The following is a 23,866-nucleotide window of genomic DNA, read 5'->3' as shown; positions in this document are numbered from 1 at the left end:
TTAACCAACCAATGAGTAACTCACTGTAATGAATAGATCTAATAAGCCTGCCAATAGCAATATCATGCTGCCTCTCATGCTGTTTATCATGCTATGTTAGTTCACTGTGTTAACCATGTTAAAAGTAGTTACTCTAGTGATAATATAATGACTATGTTTCAGCTTTACTTACTGTCTAGAAGTATGACCACACGTAACAATTTTTCCGTTACGTCCAACTCAACTTACAAAATGAACGAAAAATGCAAAACTATTTGGCCGAAATTTGCAGAAATATCTGAGCCAAGCGTGAAAACCGAAATGGTCGACGAAACGCTTTTAATTGGTTGAACAATTATTAGCGGTCGCGATTTTAGAAGCTTTTGCAATTAATATAATCCAAGACACATATTACGACACACAATAAAATTATCATTGCAAATTAACATAGTACATACATGTTTATAGGATGCAACTGCCGAGATTGCACTTTTGTTAATTTTTATCATTTGGACAGCATGGCTACAAATCAATTTGCTTGGAATAATAACCGTTCCTTTTTAGCAGCAAAACTTTTGTTGTCAAAAAAGTTGCTATCTTTAGGGCAATCAAGTTAGTTGCATCGTGTTTACTGTTGCAAATCACGTTACTATTTTTTTTGCATGTCGCGCTATTTGTCTTGGACTATATAGATTGCGAAAGCTTCTAGAATTGTGCTTGTTAATTAATTGTTTAACCAATTAAAAGTTTTTTGCCGGCGATTTTGGTGTGCATGCACAGCTAGATAAGTTTGCGAATTTCGATTGAATAATTTTGGTGTTTTTTGTTCATTTTGTGATTTCGGTCAGAACTAACAAAAAAATTGTTACATGTTGCCGTACCCAATGGTTATTATACTAGTATTCTGGTGTGAGAGATCATCAACTTTAATAACTATATGAATAATTATTCCAATATGCCAAATTGTAGTTGGTTGCCAGAATTTTTTCCCAACTTTTAACCAATGTTTTAGATAAGTGGACACAACTCTTAATATAGTAAGTATTTATTTTGGACTATTCTACCAATCTGTATACTTATAAAACTCTAATAATTTTGTTAACAAGCTTGATTTTTAACAAAGTTTTTCAAGGGATCAGTAAACTGACAGTGCGATAATGTCATACTGTACTATGTGACAGTATCTCCCTGCCATACTGTCACATGGTGATTAGACTGCTTCATAAAATATTGTCTTGTACAAGTCTTGAACTTGTGACATTCAAGTTAGGATACCAGCACCTTACTAACAGCATCTATATAGCCATAGATATAATAATCTATACTATTGTAAAAAATGTTAATTTTTGAGTGATTGAAAAGATATAGGAGCTGCCAATGCTTCACAAATTACTGACAACTTATTAAATGTGAAATATAAAGCTCACTCCAAGCAATGACTGGCTCAATTAACAATCTTAAAACTTTAGTATTTGTATAAATGTGCCATGATATACCTAATTCAAAACTATAACTTTTTAACTTGTATATAAATGTGCCATGGTATATCTAATTCAAAATTATAACTTTTTAACTTGTATATAAATGTGCCATGGTATATCTAATTCAGAATTATAACTGTTTAACTTGTATATAAATGTGCCATGGTGTATCTAATTCAAAACTATAACTGTTTAACTTGTATATAAATGTGCCATGGTATATCTAATTAAAAATTATAACTTTTTGACTTGTACATGTATATAAGTGTGCGATGATATACCTGATTAAAACTATAAGTTATTACATTACATGCATTGAAAATATTTCCTCTTAGTCGAAGCTTTCATAGATTGTTGCCGCAAAAGCAAAGTTGGAGTTGGTTTTAAAAGAAAAAAAAATCGTGAGCCTTACAAAGCTCATGTCTAATCTATATTTATATATTTTTCAAAGTATGTCTGTGGATCTGTCATTCTGGCTATACGTATAAAATATTGGAACAAAGAATCGGTACCAAAGTTTATTTAATATCGGACCTTCCCATTTGCCTGTCCAACCACTACCAGTTTGGCCCCAGAGAATGATTTCTTTGCTGGTTGATATATGGCGTTATATGGGAACAAATACCTAATCACTTTGCATACTACGCAGGGCGATTGCGTAACGCCAGTGAAAGGAATAGCTCTCATCAGTAAGCATACTCAAATTTTTCATTGGCAATGTGCCAGGCAAATAGCGAGTGGCAGGCAACTCTTATTACGTCTCATTCTTTATAAACTGATTTTTATTCTCCTAGCAACACCATGTAGCACAGCTAGTTTTTACTATAATATGAGGCGTATCTGTCTGTCTGTTCGGATTAACACTAAAAGGACGGAATTTTGTACCAGATGAAAATTGAAATAAGGTAATCGAATTCTTAGCCAAGCACATTACTATCTATAGAACCCAAATGCGTTTACACACCTAAAAATAAATATGCTAGTATTTATTACAGATGACAATCTCTCAAGGTGCCTAAAAGAATGGAAGCCATTTAAATTAAAAATCCAGAGCAATGTCATGTTTACTGATAATTGTTAATAATATTAGTACATATCTGAAAATAACTACGGTACAAAAATTGAAATTGTTTCCCTTAAATCTTCTAAAAAAGTTCGTTTTACAAAACAAGATTATCTTTCTCAACTCAGTTAAAGAGCCGATTCGTTTAACTACTGATACAAAAGCTAACAAGCTGGTCATTAATCAGTTGCGATAGGATTGTTATACCCTGAGAACACAACTCCTACACGATGTTTATAATAAAGTTTGATAAGAGCCAGACTTGAATGTACAACATGGTTGCAGTAAAGCATGTTTGCTAAAGAAAACTGCTTTTTATGTTAATTGAGTCTCTTTTAGCGCTATGACTCAGTATTCTAAGGACTTTGAGTACCTCTGATACCTGCCCGCATTTGACCAATGAGGTTTATGAAAAACCTAATATCATCTGCTACAATGGTTGTATCTACTACCCAATCCTTGGAAACTGCCGCAGTAAGACTATTATATTCTATTCATGTATTTTTTTTAATTCTCATTGGTCTAAAAACAACCCTGTTGACTGTTTAGATCTCAGACTCTACCTACCTGAGTTTCACACAATAACATCACTGTACTGACATAAAACAAAATAGAGATTATATATTTCATGTGCAGTTAAACTTTTAACATAATTATACAGAGAGCTTGATATAGCTTCAAAGAAAATTGTTAGAACTTTGTCCAAGTATTTAATTTTTATGAATTTACATTTTAACCCTTGTATAATTAGATACCTTTTGCATATATTAATAATACTTGCAAAATTTTTAACCACAATGTAATATGTTTATTATTAATTTTATTAACTTGAAACAATTTTGTTAGTAGTAGTAATGTTATAATCATCCTATTTTTGACTAAATTTTATTGTAAAGAATCTTTCAAAAGTTCATTCTACGGACAAAAGAGGCTTAGTTTTGCTTCTTTATTTCCCAATTTTGTTTCTACTTTTAAAATTAAACTGATGTGATATTTTTACTCTAGCGCTAATATGCTATTTATGCTCCAGAAATTCATTGTTTGGTAAAAAACATCTATTTTACCAGCAAGTTTGCTCTTATGCTTCTAAATTTCAAAAAATGTATTTTCATGGAAGGTTAAAAATTTAAAACTATTTTTTGCCTAAACTTAAAATCATATGTTTTCTTAGCCCCTTGCAATTCTATCAATTTTATAACGATTTCAAAAACGAACTTTCGAAAAGCTTTCCAGCACTAACATTATATAAATCTAAATGTAGAGCAATGATTGTAATCCTTAACAACAATTCAAGACATCTTATCGATTTGAAAGCTGTAAAAACTCCCAAATGCATGAGCAAATAGCATTTTTGTTATTACAGCTTCCAAGTTGAAATATATACTCAGGTGGTCAGAGAACTTGGAGTTACTTGACCTAGGTAATACATTCATGTTAGGATAACTCCGCATTTTTGTTAAATTTTGTTTGAAATCATTAGAAATGATTGGTAAAAAAATTCTAGAATTCAGTGCATGAATATATATTTTTATTTTTGAAGTTTAGCTATTTTAACCAAAATAGTCATTAATCTTATAATTTTGTGTTTGTAATGTTTTCCTATCAATTTCATTACTGTCTTCGGTGCGCCAAACAGTCAGTCTTGTCCCGCCTTTTGAAATTTTGCGCTTTGTTAAAATAAAATGTTCATCCCATTTTGATGTTTGCATTGTTGGAAGTCAGAGGATAAATGTACTGGTAATATTTTGTTCTGAACCAAAGGTTAAAATGACTGCCTTGGTAATATTTTTTATGCTAAATGTTTCTTGCATTCCTTCTTTCAGTTGTTCATTTACATGTATAAATGTTAGCACATCCTTAAAAACACTGGCTTTGTTTAAAACCAATACTTTTTACAGTGAAAGATGAACTAGCAAAATATTTTAATAGATTTTCTGAGAATCTATCAATATTTTTCAACTGTTCAATATCTTTTTGCTTGGGGTGTTCCAACTACTTGGATGTTTCGAGGTAGAAATTAACAAGACTTGATGTTAATCGATCCTGACTAAAATGCTCCGAGGATAAATACGTGCAAAGTTATGGCACTAGTTACTATCACTGCTATTGTTGACATCTGCTATAATTGCTCTCAAGCTGTCCTGTTCCGCATCTCAATTATGTTGGTCTCTTTGTAACTTTGGATGTCATAATCATATCTTTGCTTGATCCAAACATTTCACACCAACTAAGTTTTTTTTCATTTTATTCTTGAAACATCCTGACAGTCAGACCACTTAAAGATTAAAAGAAATTGCAAATGATAGAAAACACGGATAGTTTCTGATAAAATCTGCAAAGATTTGTTTGAGTACATTTTGAATGGGCAGTATGACCGGTCTGACATGCTCACCCTTGGTATAAGCAGGATTTGACTAACATATTCATCCTTGGTCATGGATAGAACTACTGGTCATGGATAGAACTACTATTAATCATTACTATATATTATATATTATCATTACTGTTACATGACTATCATTTTATCTGAAACCATAATAGATGCTGAGATAAAATATTGTTATAAGCAGGATTTGAACTTGTGACATTCAGCTTGGTAGAGTGATATTTCCTAACCTTCATTAACCATCCACCTTCCGGTGTTCCAGAATAATTGGACAGATATTTGCTCTCTTTGCTTTATGAACCCACCTGACCATCACTCCCAGCATGATAGACTTTCAGTGTGCTAGCCACTATAATTAGGGACACACAAAATTATATAAAATTAAATAAATATATATATTTTTATATTACTATGTATATATGTAATACCGTATGCACACACTAATTATATTAGCAATGTGTTACAATGCCCGTTAAGAAAAATCTTACATAGCTTTTTTACCATATTTGGGGTCAAAGTCAATTTTTTATTTTCTCTTTTTGTTTTATTACCTCCGGAGGAAGAGCCTCTACGTTCCCTCTCCGTTTGGTCAGACAAAGACAGTATGATATCTGGTTTTTACATTTGTACCAGTATCGAAAAGTATGGTACATTGTATTGTCATTTTCACAGTTTTGATGGATAACTTTAAGTAGAACATTAGGCTTTTTTGTACACATGCGCGCACACACGCAGGCACACACACGCACACACGCACACACGCACACAAACACACAAAAGCAAACACACAAGTACACACACACGCACGCACATCAACGCAAACACAAATGCACACACACGCACACATACACACACATCTGCACACATACATGCACACACACACATGGGTGCACATTCTTCTGCACACATGCATGCTCACACATATGTCTGCACACATGCACGCACAGGCACACAAGACATGCAGACATACATGTGTTGGTGCACACACACAATTTTTTACCAAAGCATATTTTCAAATCAGATATTTTAACTAATACATTTTTAAACCTTGAAACTACTTAAAAGTATTATTAAATATTAAAATATTAAGATTATTTTAAAATTATTCCAGGCGAGAGTAGAATGCATAAAAACTATAAAGTAGTTTTTTTATAGAATAACTTAGAAAAACTGATTATTAGCAAGTCTGAATATTTAGCCATAGTACTCCCGCATGTTGCTTGCTGTCTGTCGCTTTCTACAATAATTTGCTTCTCAGCAATGCATGTTCAGGTCAGGCAGTATGGTAGAAAAGATCTGACCTAGTTTTCAGAATCTACCGCTTCTGGAACTGTCAGATTAACCTGATAGGTTGCCTTAGCATCTAGCTAGAATGACAGAGCCGAGTAGCCATTTTACTTGCCGAATGTGCAAAGGACAGAGGTGGTCTTCAACGTGCCTGCATTGACAGTGTGATACATGGGACTTTCAAAGTATGGTCTAGATGCTAAAGACCCAGCAATTTCATGTTGCAAGCTTGCTGAGAGCTTTTTGACAGCTCGGAATTAAAGAGGAGTCAAACCATCAGCCCCGTGGTTGACGGGCGCTGCCACTAGACCACCCTGTCACCATGACAGGTGTAATTGACTCACAGTTACTATACTATATTGATTATCAACTAAGTTTATGTTATGGTAACATTACATACCATGGCCATATTCATGTCTAGGTATATATATATATATATGTAAAATGATTACCAAATTAGTTGGAATGCCCTTTGAAATAACTAGAAATTCACGTTCCTATTGAACGTTCCTATCGTGTTTGTTATGAACTTTTTTACCGGGGAACATGTTCAACCACAATATCTAGCAAGATGTCGATTATGGTCAAGATATGACACAGTGTTTGCCAGATGCTACCAAATTGTACAACAAATTGTTCAAAATTATTTAAATATGATATCTAGCAGACACGGTGTCATACATTGTAGATTGACCATAATCTAAATTTTGCTAGATTTTGTGGTTGAACATGTTCCCGGTAAAAAAGTTCATAATAAAATCCAGCTAATTATAATATCAATATAATTAGTTTCATCATAATCCTGACTGTATGAGGAAATAGAAAATATATAGTTTCAGTCATCCAACTGCTCTAGCAGCCATTTTATTTCAAGATGAACATGAGTTTCTAGTTATTTCAATAGGCGTTTCAACTATTTTGGCCATTGCTGTATGTCAATTACTGCATAAATCTCCATGAACCTGTTCACGCCCTTGCTCATATCTATGTCTATATTCATGAACATGTCTATGTCCACAACCACATTCATGTCCCTTGTTTTTATCATAGTCTATATCCTAGGTTCCTGTTCATATTCATTTCCATGTTCAAGTTCATGCCTAGGAACACTGCCCATTTCCATATCAGTGCCTATCCTCAAGCCTATTTCAACTTCTATGTCCATAATACATGTAGCTTGCTTCTATTGAAATTATACATAAGATATACAAGATATTATCCGGTAAAATACAACTGAAAAACAATAAAAAGTGGAGGTAATCACCATACAGGAATCTTATTCAAAATCATCTTAAAAATAGATGTTTATCCACCTCATCGTTAATGTATAGTGTGATAATCACAAAAGTTTATTAGCTTTATGCGCATTCAAGTCTGAAACACAAATAGAAAGAAATACCACGATTCGAAATTAAATAACTGCTATTTTTGGCCCACTTTTACAATGTGAGGCTGCGGCTGCAGAGCAAAATATAAAGTTTAACTTCTGACAGCACTACATCTAAATAAGCAGTTTACGATCATACAGTCAGCCATTTAGCTAACAAAGTTGATAGAAGATAAAATATGATGATAATAATAATGATACTGTTAGTATAACTTTACTGTAGAGTAGTCAGTCTTGATGAAACCTGATCATGAATATTATTATATGATGATTAATAAGAATGTGGTCCTTATTTCTCACTCAGTTTATAGAAGAGTAACTTGTTAGTCAACCATGTATACTGAGGCACAACCAAGGTGTTACCAGTAACACTGAGGCTAAAGATATAGCCATAGAGACTGTTGGTAGAAATATCATCACCTCTCATCTCTGATACTTTCTCACCTGTAATAAAAGTGTATGAATATCTTAATTATTATTACTGTACCATCATCACATCCACACTTATTATATCCTTGTACGGTTAGTTACTACACAGAGAACAGGACAGTGCTTTTATTAAAAGGATAATGCAATTCTAATTTAAAATTATAGTGTTATAATGTTATAAGTTATAGCAAACAAATTTGTTTCCACTTTGCTAAAACGAGATAACTTGCAGGTTCTATTTGAGAAAAAATCAATTTATCTGTAGGCCACCATTTAGTTAGAAAAAAACTATAACTACCTTGATAAAATTTAACTATAACTACGTTGATTAGTTTTAAAAAATTGATCAACTCGAGAAAATAGTGTTTCTGCAAGAAAGTCATCCATGAGAGCCTCATCTTGCTAATAAGCAGTCGTAACGTCGAAAGCAAAAATATAGTCTCCAAAATATGGGTGGGCTTGGCTGAGTCATTTATTGTAGCTACCATCCCTGGCACACCTTCTACATGAAAACTATAAATGTTACTGTAACATTCATTTTTATAATTGTTTTATTGCTTTACATGACTCTTTTTCATGACGAATAGGCATAGGATGATGATCATATGTTCATAAGAATTTACTGTATTTTCACTAATTTATTCTACAATCGAAAATTTCTAAAATTAAACAAGCATCAAAACCAATGAAATGCTGATATTTAGAACAAGTTTTTGTTGTCAGTTGTCAATTTTTATCTCTACAGATATGTTGAAGTTTATATTAAGGTGTAAGTCAAGGATTGATTGTATCCTTTAAAGGTTGACTTGCAACAAAATTTACATTACAGTTATTTGGTATCAAAATATTCACCATGTCTTATTCTGTTGTGTTGTAAGTGCAAAGTATGTGTAAATGTGATTAAAAGCTCTTTAAAGCTCAAAAATTAAAAGCCGCCATATATTAGAATCTCTTTATTTCTCTGACGTAGTTATGAAATTTATTTATTGTCTTGTCACTTGAAGTTTTTTCGTGAATTGAAAGCCAATAAAAAGCACAATGTAAAACTTATCGTAGCAACAGTTTATGACAAACACTTCGGGTTTTACCGAAGACCCCATATAAAATATAGATGCTCGCTACTTTGCAGTTTTGTTTCGGTTTGGTTTAATTGGCATTAAGTCATAATCTGATCATGTGACCAATACTTCGCAAGTAATCTCTACAGCACTTTTCGATTATCACAAGTGACCAACAGGCTCGTCATGATCATCAGACAATGATATGTACTCCTTCAAGCTAAGGCTAACAAATTAAACAAATTTTTATGGTACGTTATAAGATATCAGTGCTAAAAAATGACAGCATTACAATGGCGAAAAAACAGACGCGTAAGAACAATAGACATGGCTTTATTGAATGCGTGAAGTATATTTGTGAAAATATTTCGACGAATAAGGTTACATGATAGTGTGAACAGAAACCATCTACCACAGCTACGTCATATTTGAGCCGTTTTGGAAAGAGAATCCAAACTACAGCGGTTTCGTGATGGCTGCGATTAACTGTTCGTTTTGGAGCTTTTAAGAGCTTGTAATCACATTTCCACATAATTTGCACCTACAACACAACAGAGCAAGACATGATGAATTTTTTCATATCAAATAACTGTAATGTGAACTTTGTTGCAAGTCCACCTTTAAGCAACAAGCTGGTACCTGGGCCCTGGCCTGCTTGCTCTATAAAATATTTGATTAGTTTCATTTGGACGTTTGCCAAATTTACTAGAAGAAAGTTGTCACATTTCTTTGTTTACTTGTACAAACCTATATGTAGCATAAGATTAATTTACAGATAGGAAATTATACATTGAATATCTAACATATGGGATTGCCTGTGAACTAGTTATAAACAATCAACTACTTTCCATGTCTTTTACAATGGAGAAGAGCCAAAGGAACTATCTCCATGATATTTTACTCAAGTTGTGTAAGTTTATAATATAATTTAATTTAATTTTAAATATTATAAATGAAGTGATGATGTGTTTAAAATTAGTTGTAATTGAATTGCTAAGAATTTTCTAAATTTTTAATCAATTTTCGCGAAAAAAAACTCTAAATTACTAAAAAAAAGCTCTAAATTACTCTCTTTACTTGATAAGAACTGATCCTGACAGAACAACTTAATAACCACTTTATATTATTGAAGCCAACATGAAACTCTCGATAAATGTTAATAACCAGCACCTCATACATACAACTTACCTGTAGCATAGCTGAGTGTGTAGATGATACTGCTGTTCTCTGCAGCTACCAGTATGTAGTCTCCATAACACACCATACCTTGTGGATAATCAGGATGGGTGAAAGTCCACATGACATTCCCAGTGGTGATGTTAAATCTGAAGACTTTCTTTGTCTTATAGTCAGCTATGATGACATCATCACCATGTCCAGCGCATATCGAGACCTCGTTATTACTCAAAAGGAGGCAGCTGATGTTACGCAGAGTCTTACCAGTGAGAGAATAAATAGTTAGTCTCTTGTTAAGAGGATCAGCAACCACTACATTACCAGCTGCTACAGTCAGCATGCTACAGTGACTGCCATGATAAGGGTGCTGCCAGGTTGTGATCACTTGCCCTGACAGATCATAGACACTTACTGTGCGAGGTGCACTATAAGACAATATGTATAGTCTGTTCTCATGGAGACTGATGGACTCAACAGGACCAGAAGTAGAGATGAATGGGTCATGCAGCTTGTAGTTGCTATCAATTCTACTGACTGTGTCATTAAACAATCCTACATATGTAACTCCTTCGTGCTGACATACTGATACAGGCTGTGATGGTAGTTCTATGGATTTGAGTAAAGTCATAGACTTTGGAGGAGGGAATAAAGGAAGTTGTAGTGGTTGAGGAACTACAGGGTGCTGGTTGCTGTTGACTACTATGTCATCAGCTGAAACAATCTTCAACTCAATCTCACGCTTTTCACCTGAAACATTAATAATATAATAACATAATGACGTACTTACAAGGTGTAACAAAATATTAGTATTTTGGCAGCACAGTGCAACATTCTAGAAAAGAGTAATGACAGATTACCTAATTACTCATTTAGTTTAAATAATTAAGACTTGATTACTCATTGGCTCAAATCATCTACGAGAGACATGAAAAAGTTTAACATATTAAATTGTGTAATATGAAAATAATAATAATGAAAATACAGATTCTTTTAATAACTGACTAAAATTTAGAAGAGCTTAAAGTTGTGGAGTGACAAAATGCAAGTTATATACATCAAGATACTCTAACAGTGTTTTAATGATGTTTTAGCCTCAGAGCAGATCATGCGTCTAGAGACTGGCTAACAATTACTAGCTCAGCGCACAAAAACTTTTAATCGTGTCTCTAATTTATTTTAGCCTAAGAGTAAAGCTTTTATGTATAGATGTACAATTTTTATTTGCTATACACGCAAAGATATTGTAACAATAGGTAGTTATGTATTATCCTAGCCTGAGAGTAGAGAATGCATATCTCTGCATTTTGATTGTGTTTATCATTTCTATTAATTTACAGGCAAATATAGTACAAATTGTAAGATTAGTTAATTATTAAAATATAGAGAGAGAAAATATCACCTATTTTACTCTACACTTATTTTTAACATAAATCATATATAAATGATTTTTGTTTATGAATATATTCATATTTAGTTAATTAGTATGCAGATTGGTCTATTGCTGCTTTTCTTCCAGTAGCCATCGTAGGCTCAACCCTGGTCCTATTTTTAACACTTGCATGCTTGCTGCGTAATTTGACTTGTTATATTGAGTTTGTACAGCTCAGAGCCGTATATTTTCACAGAGTCCCAGACAGAAACCAGAAACAGAAACGCTAGTTTCCTAACAACACCGATCGACATACTGATCTATAAGCGAATATTTTTACCTCACTCTCAATATCTCACCTTTTTGCATTCGCTATATTTTTGTACAAAAACTATTTGCAGTTTTTTGTAACAGATTTTGTCCTCGTTCAAATGGTGTATAATGCAACAATCAATTTCCGAGCGACTGCCAATGGGAGTAATTTTTGTTGGTTAGTGTTGGGGCCTCTCCATTATAGCTTATATAAAAATAGTAGGCGTTTCTTGTTTGTTTGGAATCGTGGAAGCTTCGATACACGCTTTCGTTAATCGCAAAACTTTGTGAAGTAATACAACTCTGTACTGTCAGAGTAATATTGCTTCACAAAGTCTTACGACCAAACCGAAAACAAAAATGTCTGATTCCAAACAAACCCCATCGACTTACTGAACTCTAATAGAATATTCGTACCTCGTTCTCAATACCGCTATTTTTCATTTACTTTATGCTTTCATAAAAACGTTATTAGTAGGAAACTTTGTTTTCTTTCAAATGGTTCATAATACAACAATCAACTTTAAAGCGACTGCCAGTGGGAGTAGATTTTGTTGGTTAATGTTGTGGCCTCTCCATTATAAGTTATATAAAAATAGTAGGCGCGGCCTGTTTGTTGGGAAACGAGCGAGCTCCCATATACGCTTCTTTGGTCACGGGAATCTGAAACTATACGGCTCTGATATAGCTAACATATCTTTGAACACAATGCACCTTCAAAGAAATCACCAAAGATAGCTTATTCACTTGTAAGCGTAACAATTTTACTCTAGACTCATCTTTAACATAAATAATATGGTAGAAGTCTTACTTTAGACTACAAGTTTGATTGTTTAATTTTATTCTTTAGCATACCTGTTTGCCTCACTTGGAGTTGTCCTCCCACTTTCAGTTTAGGCAACTCCTCCACAATAAATTTGTCCATTTGTTCCTTCAGCTCTTTGAACCCTCTCACGATATCATCCTACACGTTCAATGGGTTAAAAGCTGTTAAAAGCTGTTACGGATATACTAAAGAGGTTAAACTGTAAAAATTTAACTGGTTTAAAATTTTTCCGATTTAATTTTTTTGAATTTAAAATTTAGCCGATTAAAATTTAATCTAAATTTAAATTTAACTCTACCCCTGTTGTTCGTAGCAGCTCCCAGTCCCCTCAGCTTTTTGATAGCCGCCACTCCTGCCCTAATTAGAAGATTTTGTCTGACTATGCCAGTGCTCACAGAGTTGGCCCTTCCAGCTCAGACAACAGTGTTATGACATAACAATAGGTTAAACTTTTGATGTACTATACTTTGTCTGATCGACTGAAAAAAAATGTAGAGGCATTTCCTGATCCAGAGAATACAGTTGCCCAAACGAAAAGCATTTAGCTTTGACAGATTTACCCAAACCAGAAAAAACAGGTGTACCAGGACATTTGAAATTAAAACAGAACATTTTAGAATTACAAATAAAGAAAATTGTAATGGCAAAAACAGCTTTGGAAAAAAGTTTAAAAAACACAAAAAGCAATAATAATTAATACACAAATGAACCCTTGTCATATGATTTTAAATAGTATTACTGTTGGCGTCGTCAGGCAACTATTTCATTTAGAGGAGTATTTAAACTCATAGTAATTATCTAATGCCAATAATACCTGGGGAAAATCATCCAAATTTAATACACACACCATTCATATTAAAAATAGCAACAAAATAATGTGTAAATTGCGGTAACTGTAGTTACCTGCCGTAACTTTAGTGTATTTAGATTGTTTAGCGTTGTGAGATGCAATAAAATGGTACCTTGCAATAAACTATGTGTAGTACTTGCCATAAGGAGTTCTTACCTCTAAAACAGACATATAAGATAAATGCTAAATTTAATTTAAATTATATTATCTTAGTAACCTTTAAATTAAATCTAAGTTCTAATATGTACTTTACTACACTTCAACTTTGTCTTCAGCTAAAATGTTATTACTACTCTGTTTCCAGGTTAGTGTATACCATAATTATTAACGAATAATGCTGAAATAAGAGAGACAAAGCGAGCTATCTCTCTCAAATGTTGGCTGGAGGAGATTCAGCAAACAGCCTACCGGTATCTTAATTATTTCAATATATTCAGCATTATGAACTCGAAAAGCTCAAAATTTATTTTGATATTGTATAAAAAAAAAATTCAGATAGTGTAGGCAAAAACATAGTATTGCATATGACAAAGCAAAATGTTTGTATAAAATTGTCATTATGCACCACACACCGTAAGAATTTAGTATGAAGGTGATTTTTCATTGCAAACAACCTACCGTTATAACTGGACAGAAGAACGAGTACAGACAAACACTAGATTTATATATATATATATATATAAATAAAGTTACTAGCCATGTAATAAGTAATAATACTTATATAGAGAAAGGTATGATGTCAGGACCTTTCATTTACAACTTCAGTATTAGGTACATTTTTTTAAGAACTCCTCTACTACTCTGAAGTTTGACTATATATATTCATATAATATATTATATATATTTATATATATAAATGAACTTACTAGCCATGTTATAAGTAATAATACTTATATAGAGACTGGCATGATGCCATGAACTGTCAATTATAACTTCAGTATTAGAAATATCTCTATAAGGAGTCCTCTACTACTCTGATGTTCTACTATACTTTATTATTGCTCTACCAGAACGAGGAAATAATTTAGGCTACATTCGTTAAGGAGGAAAAAAAGACTAACATTTATTTTTCAAAAACTTTGATGAACAAATGGAAATACAATTCCAGCCTTTAATTGAACGGCACCTCCATAATAGTTCTACTATTAATAGATATTCAACTTTTTGCTTACTGGTGGAGAATGTTTGATTTTAGTCTCCAACATTTCTCTTTGATTTCTGAGACTTTTCCATTTGTCAAGAACCACATCCTCCAGAAAATCAGTAATCTGTACTTTAGACTTCTGCCTGTTCTCAAGCACCATCTTCTCTATTTCATCATACTGCTGCTTCAGTGAGTTTATCTACAGTCATAATCAAATCTGATACAAAAATGAAAATAAACGGTACACAAAAATGTTTTTCTATCTACTATATAAACGGCAATCGTTGTCTGTCTGTCTATCTATCTATCTGTGTATCTGTCTGTCCGCTTTATAGAGTACCGTACTTTTCGGACTATTAGCCGCTACTTTTATATAAGGGCGTGTCTATTCTGTGTTTTTTTTCACCGCTAGGGCACATTAACGGGAATCTCCAGTTAGTACACGCCTCTATTATATTACGTAACCTGCTATTCATCGTAGGGATGGACGATAAATACTGACATGCTAATAGTATGAGTTGTCTTCTTGATATATTGAGTCACCGATAACTCCCAAAGATGAGCAGTATAAATAAATTATATGGCGGTCTTTTTTTTTCGATTCGATCGTACGAAGCAAACTTAATTAATATGAGTAAGTAGTAAAATTAAATTAGTAGTAAATATTAGTAGTGAATTAAATAAAGTTTACTACTCTTTAAATAAATTAATGAGTAGTAAATTACATCTAATTAATATTTACTGCCAACGTGTACCGGGAAGGTCATGTGAACATTTGTTTTTTGCAACCACTAGAAAAACGCTGTTCTCTATCTACTATATAAACGGCAATCGTTGTCTGTCTGTTTGATTGAGTGTCCGCCTTATAGAGCGGTCTTTCCTTTTATCGTCGTACGAATTTCGGTCGTACGAAACGAACTGAATTAATATGTGTAGTAACAGTAAATAAATTATAGAGCGTTCTTTCTTTTTCCATTCGGTCGAACGAAGCCAACCAAACTAATATGAATACTGAATATCGTAATTTCGTAATATGGACTATTAACCGCTACTTTTCTCTGACGATTTGAGCCAAGCGGCTTATATAAAAGGTGTTGCGATTCTGTTGTTTTTCTTTCATCGCTCGGGCGCATTAACCGAAATCCCCGGTTAGCACGCTTTTTAAACAGCAAATTTTCTGCCGTGTTAAAAAGCGCCTTCCTGAGTTTTGCGGCCTATGCAAAGGTGTCTATACAGCTATACAAATGTACTATTTATTAAATAAAATAAATTAACGAGTAGTTATTTACATGCAATTAATTCTTACTGCCAACGTGTACCGAGAAGGTCACGCAAACGTTTGTTTCTTGGAGCCACTAGAAAAACGCATTTCTCACCTACTAAATTTCCACATCAAAAAGGTAAGTGTTTCTTATATGGTGTTGTATTGTATATGAATTGCCACATCTCCACTACTTAATAACGTTGGATTTGCCGCTGTTCGTGATAGTGGGTCATGTTCATTTCCTTCAGCAGCCGAGTTACTAATTTTTTTCCAGCTACGAGTTGGCCTACTGTAACTTAGTATTACAGAACTTTCATGAGTACTCCGAGGGTTGCGATACGCCATTGTGAAATAAAAGAGAGCAGCTGCTATCAACTTACTGTCACCCTGCATTAGCCATGACCAGCTACATGTCGCCTGCTCAAAAGTAGGCACACGCCAAAAACTGTTTCTTCATACGCCCGACAGAAAAACCAAAAATGTTGTCTATCCGCAAGTGTTGCGTTGAACTAAAGGAGAGAGAGAGGGAGAGAGAGGGGGGAGAAAGGGAGAGAGAGGGAGAGGGGGAGAAAGGGAGAGGGGGAGAGGGAGAGAGGGAGAGAAGGGGAGAGAGAGGAAGAGAGCGAGGAGGAGAGGGGGGAGAGAGAGAGAGGGAGAGAAAAGGAGGGAGAGAAAGGGAGAGAGAGGGAGAGGGGGGGAGAGAGAGAGGGAGAGGGGGGTAAGGGAGAGAGAGAAAGGGAGGGAGAGAAGGGGAGAGAGATGGAGAGCGAGGAGGAGAGGGGGCGAGAGAGAGAGGGAGAGAAAGAGGGAGAGAAAGAGGGGGAGAGAGGGGGAGAGGGAGAGAGAGGGAGAAGGGGAAGAGGGAGGGGGAGAGAGAGAGGGGAGAGAGGGAGAGGGGAGAGAGAGAGAGAGAGAGAGAGAGAGAGAGAGAGGGGAGAGACGGAGAGGGGAAAGAGGGAGAGATGGAGATGTAACTGCATATTTGGAGTTGTTTTACAGTATGAAAGCCAACTCTCAATAAACCTTATGCTGCCCCTTGAATCTGTTACTGTAGGGGGGTAATGCAGCTAGTCTACTATAAAAACGACAATCGTTGTCTGTCTGTTTGTCTGTCCTCGAGTGTGTAAATGTGTCTGCCTTATAGAGTACTGTACTTTTCGGACTATTTGCCGCTACTAGGTATCTACATGTAGAGCGCATTAACGGGAATCTCCGGTTAGTGCGCCTCTATACATAATCTATTCATCGTTTGCCAATTTCACACAAAATTTACATAATAATTTCAACTGTATGGCTTTCTTTTAGCTTCATGACACACGATGCTTTTTTTGTCTTCGACGTATTAGGGCTAATTCGTTTTCGGCAAAACGATATTGGCAATAGACTCTCTCAATGTTAAAATTTGGCGATTAAATTTTATTAACTCTATGACACACGATGCCGTTTTTGTGAACCTTCAATTCTGGCTTTTCTTAAGATTCAAATGCTGAATCGCTGTTAAGGTCACTACTTTTCACATGGACAATCGTATTATCTTGAGTGAGAATAGCATCTAGATTCGCTCACCTTCGATCAGACAAAGACGCTATAATATTTTATTTTACATAACATATCGTCGTACCAGTACCGTCATATTCAGAGTTTCGATGAATAGCTGTTGTTGGAGCTGTAACCTTTTATACACACACTTTTATGCCAGAATTGTTATTACTAATTCTACATATTCACAAATTTTATTCTGTTTTCTCAGTTTGTATTAATTGTATCATTACCGAATCATCTTTATTGTAATTGTTGCAAAACCGACTTAATTTAGCTATTACTTGCTGATTATTTTAAATTTACATCTAACCTCTTTTACAAATTTTTTTTTTAATTTATTAGACAGGCTGAAAACCATTTTCTCATGATATGAATTTTGAAAGTTACAGTTGTTTGACAAAGTTTGATAAACTTTACAATTGTTTTTGTTTTCTCCTAAATTATTTCAACTACACAAAGCCCTTTTCTCATGATAGTTTACCTATCATGTTTGTTTATGTTACCTATGTAGTTTGAATGTTAGAATGGCAAATTTCGTTATACATGTTAAATACAAATGAATTTTCTGTGCAGAGACTTTTTTATTACTCGGGTACAAGTACAGCTTATGGTGTAAAATGTTTAAAAAATACTTTACCAAATTTGTTTTCTCGCCTTGAAATGGATTAAAATTTACATTATTCAATTTCAATGGAAAAAATTGTTTTGGATCTCGAACTTCTGGAACTGATTATGTTCGAGAACTGAAGTTCCACTATACCTTATCAAAAGATGTAGGTCGCTGAAAGTTATGAAATTTTAAATTTAAAGTGGTTTGAAAACCTTTACAGTTGATTCATTTTCTCTCCTAATTTATTTCAACTACACAAAACACTTCTTTCATGATGGGTAGTTTGAAAGTTAGAATGGCAAATGTTGTTATATGTTAAATACAAATCAATTTTTGGTGCAAAGACTCTTTTTACTACTCGGGCAACGCCGGGTAGTACTGCTAGACTTAGGGCCGTGGCGTCACTCGGGAATGCGTGGGAGACCTTTTTCGCCCCGAGTACAGCGAGTCTCCAGGCGCGGCTTTCCGGATGAATGAGTTGGCCAGTGCGAGGCGATTGATTGCAAAACGATTGAGTGCAAGGTGAATGATTGCAAGGTGAGCGGGAAGGGATTGCAAGGTGAGTGCAAGGCAATTGGTTTTGAGGCGATTGATTGCGAGGAGATTGATTACGAGGAGAGTGCACGGCAATTGATTGCGAGGTGCGCAGGCCGATTGATTGCGAGGTGGGTGCGGGCCGATTGATTGCAAGGTGATTGATTGCGAGTGCAAACCAATTGATCGCAAGGCGAGTGCAAGAGCCCGGTTGTCAACTGCTCGGCAGGTAAAGACTAGTCAGCCGAGGCTCAGCGGCAGAAGTGCGCGATCGTCAACTGCAAAAATAGACGTGTATGAACGGATGCATGAATCTAGACACATGAATCTAGATTATTTACTAGATTTTACACGCATCTAGCTGTAAGACACAGTGCAAATTTCCATTGTTTTCCCCAACATTGACATGTATATGTGCATACATACTCTGATCAGGACAACAGTTTCAGTAGACTGCATATTTGGAGTTGTTTTACAGTATGAAAGACAACTCTCGATAAACCTTATGCTGCACGTGAATCCGCTTCTGTAGGCAGGTAATGCAGCTAGTATATATATAAAGTTTAGATTCACTTTCTGTTAAAGCAGTTCGAAGGTATATTGAGTTAGTTTTAATCTGAATAAAATTCATTTGCTTTCTACTCACTATTATAATAATAATGACACCACTATTGAATGAATGATGTCATCACTGTAGTTACATGCAGAACCCGAAGTTTCATAATATCCTGTGTAATAATTTGATGCATTATTGTTACAGCCATCTTGATAATACCAACCATATGCATAGAGGTCTCCACCACTTTCTATATTATCTCTATTTTACAGCTGTAGATGATATATACATATTACACACAGAATTTATATTATTTCACATATGTATAATTCAGCAAATGTATAGGTGTTGATTTACTCAACAAATTAAATTGACCCTAGTCACCTCAACATACTCAATAAAGTATGTTTACATTTGTCATCATTGCTGGCCCCATTCAGCTGCTACAACAGACAATCCTAAAAGGTGTACCTCCTATAATGTAAATTCTACATAACATAGATAATTTATGTAAAGTATTTGCTTCAAGCTACGTACAAAATTTCACGTCATAAAATAGAAAGTTGGTGTAAATTATCAAATCCAGTATAAATAATTCTAATGCTGTTGCAATTACTGCATCCGAGTTAAGTGTATAATGGTGATGCTATAACTACAGTTAGCATAAATATAAAGATAAACTATCCATGCAGTTAAATATATGGATATATACAATATTTAATTTACTGTGTGAGATCGTGTGTCAATAAAGTTCAGGGAATAGGTACAATTTTTCAGAACTGCTTAAATATGATTGATCGGTGCAGGCGTCAGAGTGTCGATAATCCAATTTTTGGTATAGTACAACAGAGTTTTTACTTTATTCTATATTAGACAGTACGAAACGTTTTTATTATTTTCATATTGCCTAATAGACCATGCTTTCTATATAAACCAAGAAAACCATTTTGAGATGCTATTGAAAGTATGCGTTCCCTGTATCATTGTAGAATTACCATAGCCATGAACCATAAGCAAAGTAAAACCGAAATGAAAATGAGAAAATTGGTCGATACAAACCAATACTGCTACTGTTACTGTATGGTCATTTGCTGAAAAGGTAAAGTCGAGGTTTTTTCCTTTGGAAAGCAGGAAAGATGTGAGTTAAGGAAGATTCTTTAAATTTTTCAATCTTTAGTTCGAGTGCAAATCTACCAACATAAATTTCAGGGCCAGCATACACCATGAAAGGAAATATTTTAGATATACGATGTGAGCAAACTTTACCTCTGGTAGCTGTTGTACTCTTGAAATAGAGAATATGTCATAATGAGACTTCTTAATTGAACCAGATTTTAATTACAAATAATTCTATAGCTCTCCCTATTCTGTTATTGATGTATAAAATAGGAAACAGTAATAAGTTGAAAATGCAAATAAAAAGGTGCAGAAAATCATTAAACACAAACATAGACTAAGACAATTAACTAACCTGCTCATCTCTCTTCTTATGAATCATATTTAGCATATCGTCAGTCTGACTGTCATATTCAGAGACCATCTTAGATATTCGTTTGAACAGCACTTCGAACTGATCATCCTTTGCAGAACTCTCAGCAGATATCGTGCCTGTGAGAAGGGCTGATGCCAGGTCCTCTAATGGAAGCAAAGAATGTGTAGAACCTAAATCAAGAAGATAACTTCACATATAACAAATTATCTACTTTGGTAAATATTAAAAACATTGATATGTTTGTTTATGCATTGTTTACACTATTTGCAAACACAAAGAAATACACTTGCTACAACCAAAGACAATCATTTGGTGTTCTGAGCAAATAAATATCTCACTAGATCTAATATATTGTGTCTAAAACATGTAATAACATTTAGAGACCTACAAACACCTACATTAAGTTTACATACCAGTGTCACAGGTTGGCAAGTCAGGAACACACTTCAGGCAGCTGAGAACATAGCAGACTCCACATCCAAGAATATATTGTTGGTTTTTATGCTTGGGGCAGCTACTGACTTTAGCTTTTTGCTGTTGAGCCAGGTACTCAAGTATTGTTATATTGTTATGTTCATCCAGTGCATCATGGGACTGAAGTATAAAAGTCAAAACAATACTGTGACTTTTGGCTACTTTCTCATATTTTCAATTTCAAAATGGTGAGGAACAATTGTCATCAGTAAAATATTCATGTGACAATTATAAAGTTAGTTTAGAACAGATTTGTTTCAGGGTGCTTTCACCAGAGTTTATAGATTATGAGGCTTAGATAGTTGTTAAGTTGCCAACACTCAATGAGTAGTTATTTAGACTCAGACTAAAGCATGTTCTTTTGCTGTACATTATATTGACTCTCTAAGTTATTATTTCACAACAATATAACAATTGCGGCTTTAAAAGATAAGTTATCATTGTTTAAAAGTCAAAAATATTAAATGGCTAAAAACCCACAATAGACCGTATTCACCCTAGTTGAAGTTACAAAAAAATTGAAGTTGAAGTACACCTTTTAAATTTTTTACAAACAGCTGTTGTTTGTGAAAATAAAAAGTCCAGCCTATAAATTAAAAATGAGTAAATTCTTTGATGATGAGCATAAAACTTTTTATTTCAATTCCTATTACCTTCGAATTGTATCTTTGTGCATTTGTATAGTAGGATACTAAAAAGCAATTGGTTATTAAAATCAGCTTGATGCAAAGTAATAATATATACTAACAACTTCACAAAAAACTACTGCTCTTACCTGATTTGAATTCTCACATAAAAATCTAAAAAGGAAACACTAGTACCTCCAAATGAGCAGGGCAGAACTTCTTAGAGCAGTAAGTACAATGGCTGATAGCTTTCTGTCTTGGTGAGCTCTTCTTTAGACAAACATCACAGAGTGTTTTGTCTGTACCCAAGTCATAAGATGGTAGATTGGCTGGTGGCATTTCAAACACCTGGCTGCAAATAATTATTCAAAAATGATAAACTATTTGCTACATGGGCCATACAGTGCTAGATGATGCATTATATGAGTCATTCTATGATGGGCGAGTCTTTTTCTAAGCTTGTATGTCGGTAGTAGATCAATCTATGGATCTGCACCTGTAAAGGGCAGAGTGGGGAGGTTTTATTATCAAAATTAAAGTTGGAACAGCTAATATGTAGATATGACTACATCATTGGATTAAAAGTCTGGTCTCTGTTTTTCTTAAATACCATTTGAGACAAACATACAGATTATAACATACAGGAATATTAAGGTTGTCTTTAAACTGAACAATATATTTCTAACTTAAAGATGAACTTGCACTAAATATTAGTACATCTCATCCAAAGTATCGGTCTGTTATATAATCTTAATTTTAAGGTTGTCTTTAAACTGAACAATATATTTCTAACTTAAAGATGAACTTGCACTAAATATTAGTACATCTCATCCAGAGTATCGGTATGTTATATAATCTTAATATTAAGGTTGTCTTTAAACTGAACAATATATTTCTAACTTAAAGATAAACTTGCACGGAACTTTGATAGATTTTATCAGAAATTATCGGCAGGTTTTTATCATCTACAATTGTTATTTATGTTTCGGCTGAAATGACAGCAATAATATTTCAAGATTGAAATCGACAAATTTTGATCACCTTGTGCAATTAGTGCGATTAGAGCGAAAGTGCAATTATGACGTTCATAAGTGCAAAGAGGCAGAATAGAGACACTTAACTCTGCAACTTGAAACCTGATATTAACTATAGCAACTAATGACTTGAGCAACTCTGAACAATGTAGACGGTATCAACTATAGCAATAATAGCAACTAGTGATATCATTTAGCATGATATGCCTGCTTACACGGACTATACATGCTACATAAAATACATGAAATGATATGGGAGTTAGAGTGTAATTTCATGGACTTGATAAACCCAGCAGAGAGTAATTTTGTACATTACAGTATATACACTTGAAAAATCATCAGTGTAAGCTGATCCATAGTATCAACCTTATACTAAAGCACAGCTGCAGTGCATGTGCAGTTTAGGATTTTGAAGAGTGTGCATGTGCAGTGTACATAAATTACTAGGTTCACTTTCATGTGCATCATGGGAATAAATCTGGAGTGGATCTCAGGGAGAAATTTGTAGCAAGAATTTGGTTACAGTAGCAGTAAGTGTCAACTGCACATTAGAAAGTTGTAATTGGTTGCAAAGTTACTGTATACCATGCTTCAATGGTGCAATGCAGTTTTAATGCATCACAGCCCTGGTTATGTGCACTATTATATAATCTAAGTTTAACCAATATATAGTAAGACTCACCCGCATCCACTGTTTCCACACAGCAGCTGGTGCTTGCTTTCGTAGTAGGTGGTCAAACAAGTCATACAGTGAACATGACTGCATGGTAGCACTTTGGGGTTGACAATGGTATCACTTTTACGGCAGCAAAATTCACACTCAACATCTGCTAGAGCTTCAGCCATTGTGATGTTTAACTTTAACAAAACCAATATTTGTTGAAATTCAGTTTTAAAAGGTGATTAAGGGTGTGTGAAGGTCTGCAGTGGAGACAAATTAGCACCTGCAAGTACCTGCTACAAATGCTAAACAATACTCAAAAACTC

General features: G+C 34.2%; 1 protein-coding gene across 1 annotated transcript; it reads right to left on the bottom strand.

Annotated features, from left to right (window-relative positions):
• Positions 1 to 7,247: 7,247 nt before the first annotated feature.
• Positions 7,248 to 23,725, bottom strand: LOC137402264 (uncharacterized). Its single transcript, XM_068088760.1, has 9 exons — positions 23,562 to 23,725; positions 22,041 to 22,197; positions 21,159 to 21,339; positions 20,725 to 20,915; positions 14,776 to 14,946; positions 12,783 to 12,891; positions 10,259 to 10,993; positions 7,936 to 8,027; positions 7,248 to 7,379 (listed from the first exon to the last, which is right to left on the bottom strand). The coding sequence occupies exons 1-9, from the start codon at positions 23,723 to 23,725 to the stop codon at positions 7,248 to 7,250; spliced, it is 1,932 nt and encodes a 643-aa protein (XP_067944861.1).
• Positions 23,726 to 23,866: the final 141 nt, after the last annotated feature.

Source organism: Watersipora subatra, chromosome 8 (genome assembly GCF_963576615.1).
Source record: "Watersipora subatra chromosome 8, tzWatSuba1.1, whole genome shotgun sequence".
Classification (NCBI taxonomy): domain Eukaryota; kingdom Metazoa; phylum Bryozoa; class Gymnolaemata; order Cheilostomatida; family Watersiporidae; genus Watersipora; species Watersipora subatra.
Note: the sequence above shows the minus strand (reverse complement) of the source record. Positions and strands in the feature narration are given on the sequence as shown.